Source organism: Arachis duranensis, chromosome 5 (genome assembly GCF_000817695.3).
Source record: "Arachis duranensis cultivar V14167 chromosome 5, aradu.V14167.gnm2.J7QH, whole genome shotgun sequence".
Classification (NCBI taxonomy): domain Eukaryota; kingdom Viridiplantae; phylum Streptophyta; class Magnoliopsida; order Fabales; family Fabaceae; genus Arachis; species Arachis duranensis.
The window spans coordinates 89,848,603-89,852,334 of NC_029776.3; the positions used below are offsets into that span (position 1 = coordinate 89,848,603).

General features: G+C 36.6%; 1 protein-coding gene across 1 annotated transcript; it reads left to right on the top strand.

The window, feature by feature from the left end:
- The first annotated feature begins 242 nt into the window (after positions 1–242).
- Positions 243–3,457, top strand: LOC107490269 (uncharacterized). Its single transcript, XM_016111026.3, has 7 exons — positions 243–683; positions 1,337–1,447; positions 1,564–1,662; positions 1,770–1,880; positions 1,971–2,274; positions 2,413–2,552; positions 2,654–3,457. Exons 1-7 carry the CDS (start codon positions 546–548, stop codon positions 3,194–3,196), a joined length of 1,446 nt encoding a protein of 481 aa, XP_015966512.1. The 5' UTR covers positions 243–545; the 3' UTR covers positions 3,197–3,457.
- Positions 3,458–3,732: the final 275 nt, after the last annotated feature.

Sequence of the window (3,732 nt, forward strand, 5' to 3'; positions counted from 1 at the left end):
ATAATTACATTAAAAATCAAACTTTGCATAATTTTTTATAAAAAAATTTAATTAGTAATTTTAATACATACTTTTAAACTAAAAGAATATATTAAAATTAAGTCTTAAGACACATGTTTGTTAAACATATAAAATAAATTAAGAAACATCTTAAAAAATATGTAAGGTGAGCTGTATTATTAATTGAAGAAACCAATTTTAATAATATATGAGTGTTGTAGTTAGCGAAAATTAGATTCGGAAAAGGCAATGATTTAGGAAGTAAGGATGAGATTTGAGAAGGAGAGAGGAAAAAGAGGAGGCGAATGCCAACTGTGAAATCAAAAGCAGTGTACAGGAACGCGAAGAAGAAACAAAGAAAGATCGATCAAGTGAGAATCCAAGATTCAATTTTGATTGATTGAGCTGCCGCAACACTCGCATTCGGGAAACCACACATACCAACCATATTCTTCTCTCTCCTCTTCCTCCATTCTCTCTTCTCCATTTTCTCTACTTTCTTTCTGTCTTTCTTTCTTTCTTTCTTTTTCCATTCGAATTCAGCAATGAGCAGCTCTCACGATCAACGGTCAAGATCTTCCAAGCCTCCCACCATCCACGGCTGTGCTCAGTCCGGTGACCTTGTTGGACTCCAGAGGCTACTTCGTCAAAACCCTTCTCTTCTCAATGAGAGAAACCCTGTTGTAAGATCTCACCCCTCTTTCCTATCATCTTTTTCAAATGTAGATATCTTTTCTTGTTTCTTTGAGTGAAATGGGGGTGATGTTATTTCAAATGCTTCTTTTCTTGGGGTTTCAGGATTTGGAATTGTGCCCATAACTCTGAGATCTGCTTACTTATCAATAATATAGAAGAAAGGACGATACAATTAGTAGGAGGTGTTAGGAAAAGATACCACCTTTCAATTGGTCTCGATTACTAGTCTAGCCGAATTTTCATTTTTAGTTACACTAGTTCCATTGCTGTTCCATGGATTGAAAGAAAAAATGAGATCCAAGCATAGTTCTTTTAGTTTCTGATTCCCTCGCCGCAATGGAAATTGCTTGGATGAGGGATTGGAAAAGGGGAAGCCTCTTTTAGGTTTGGCATGGAAAAGAGTGGCTTTTCGGCATCTCAATTGTTGTCATCTGTTGATATGGTCATTATTATTCTCATGATCCATTTCTCCAATTGCTTCCTTTTGAAGTGTTTAGTAATTAGATTTCGAAATGGTGGTTACTTCATCAATAGGCTTGTTGCTAGACTTTATACTGATATATTAATCTCTAGCCTTTTTCTTTATCATTGCATGTGATTTCGCATAAATTGGAGTTCTAATCTAACCTGATTTATGCAGATGGCTCAGACACCACTTCATGTTGCTGCCGGTCAAAATAGGGCTGACATAGTTAAATTTCTGCTCGAGTGGCAAGGACCAGATAAAGTTGAGTTGGAGGCGAAGAACATGGTAGGTACTTGTCACAATATTTTTGATTGAATTTTCTTGTTAGAATATGTATGATTCTCAACTTCTAGTAATAGCATTGTAGTTCTAAATACCTTTACTTTATCACCATTTTGCAGTATGGAGAAACTCCATTGCACATGGCAGCAAAAAATGGATGCAGCGAAGCCGCAAAGTTGCTTCTGGCCCACGGGGCTGTTGTTGAAGCCCAAGCAAATGTGAGCTTTTTTCCTTGCTTCATCTATCATTTACTCTAGAATTAAACTAAGCAAAAACCATTTATATGCTTTGTATGAAAGTTTGTTTACAATCTTTTTCTTTGCAGAATGGTATGACTCCTCTACACCTTGCTGTTTGGTACTCTCTACGAGCTGAAGAATTATTAACTGTGAAAACATTGCTTGACTACAATGCAGATTGCAGCGCTAAGGACAATGTACGAAACTTGAGCCCTGTTTTTCTATTACTTAAAATCAGTTTTAGTGAAATCATAATAGATTCTCAAAATTGAACCCTTGAATTTCAGGAGGGGATGAATCCTTTAAATCATCTTTCCCAAGGCCCTGGAAGTGAGAAACTTAGAGAACTACTAAAGCATGCAGAGGAAGAGCAGAGGAAGAGACGAGCGATTGAAGCATGCAGCGAAACCAAAGCTAAAATGGACGAGCTGGAAAAGGAATTAGCAAATATTGTGGGTCTAAATGACCTAAAAATTCAACTACGTAAATGGGCAAAGGGTATGCTTTTGGATGAGAGGCGTAGAGCTCTTGGTCTGCACGTTGGCACGCGAAGACCCCCACATATGGCCTTTCTTGGCAATCCTGGAACAGGTTATAACCGATAAGCTTGGCTTGCCCCCTTTTATTTTGCATACTGATTTCCTTTACTTTATGGATCATGTACTTTCCTTGTTATCTTTTATCTTTTCTAAAAAATAAAATTAACCAACTGTCTTCTCTATTTGATAGGTAAAACTATGGTAGCACGGGTCCTTGGAAGATTACTCCATATGGTGGGAATTCTACCTACCAATAAAGTGACAGAAGTACAACGAACTGATTTAGTTGGTGAATTTGTCGGCCATACTGGTCCAAAAACCAGGAGGAAGGTATGCCATTGCCTTTGAAATCTTTCCTGTTCCACATCTTCTTTGCCTTTTGAGAACCAGTCATTGAGTGCTTTGCTTAATGAGTTAAACTCTGTATGCAGATCCAAGAAGCGGAGGGGGGAATTCTCTTTGTCGATGAGGCATATAGACTAATACCAATGCAGAAGGCAGATGATAAGGACTATGGTTTAGAAGCCTTAGAGGAGATTATGTCTGTCATGGACAGTGGAAAAATCGTAGTTATATTCGCAGGGTACAGCGAACCGATGAAAAGAGTTATAGCTTCAAATGAAGGTTTTTGCAGACGGGTTACCAAGTTTTTCAATTTTGTTGATTTCAACTCAAAAGAACTAGCGCAAATTCTTCACATCAAGATGCATAACTTAGCCGAAGATAGTTTACTATACGGATTCAAGTTGCATCCTTCTTGCAGTATACAAGCTATAGCAGAATTGATCGAAAAGGTAACGACTGAAAAGCAGCGAAAAGAGACGAATGGTGGTATGGTAGACACCATGTTGGTTAATGCTAGAGAGAATTTGGACTTGAGGCTTAGCTTCGATTGTATAGATACAGAAGAACTTCTTACCATCACATTGGTAGATTTAGAAGCAGGCCTTAGGCTATTATCAGTGTCTCAGTAAACCATTCTTTTGGCATTCCGAATAGACATTTAAAGTGATCCTTTTCAGCTTGCCTCCATGTTCATTGTTGAGTACATTGCAAGTTTGAAGCTGCAAAATGAAGGAGGAGGCTGACATGATTTAAGTTTGCCACAATAGGTGGATCCCCATTTTTTCCCCCCTGGAAATTGTTTTGTCATATATTTGTTATTTTTTCTTATTTGGTAATGTTATAATAGGCTACATTTATGCAATGCTATTATTTTTAGTTTTTTATAGTTATATTCTTTGTATTTTATTCATTTTTTCTTCCAGTTTGTTGCTTTCTGAACCATTGGTGCTCTGTTAAATAATTGATCAATATTTTTTATTTGTTTGAGACCTTATGTATGGTATTGTGCAAATGACCATATTTTTTAAACTGGATAACGTGAGTTGAAATGGATAACTTTGTGTGTTGAAATGGACTGTAGATTTTTCTGATAACTCTATCATATTCTTAAAATGTTAAAAATGATTTGTTACAACTTATTTGTAACATCATTTCAATTTAACAA

What these genes read in the sequence shown, in the direction of transcription:
- LOC107490269 (XM_016111026.3), top strand. Translation starts at nt 546, where the DNA reads ATGAGCAGCTCTCACGATCAACGGTCAAGATCTTCCAAGCCTCCCACC. An exon ending in AGTTGGAGGCGAAGAACATG is followed by an intron (nt 1,448 to 1,563) that starts GTAGGTACTTGT and finishes ACCATTTTGCAG; the next exon opens with TATGGAGAAACTCCATTGCA. An exon ending in TTGTTGAAGCCCAAGCAAAT is followed by an intron (nt 1,663 to 1,769) that starts GTGAGCTTTTTT and finishes TTTTCTTTGCAG; the next exon opens with AATGGTATGACTCCTCTACA.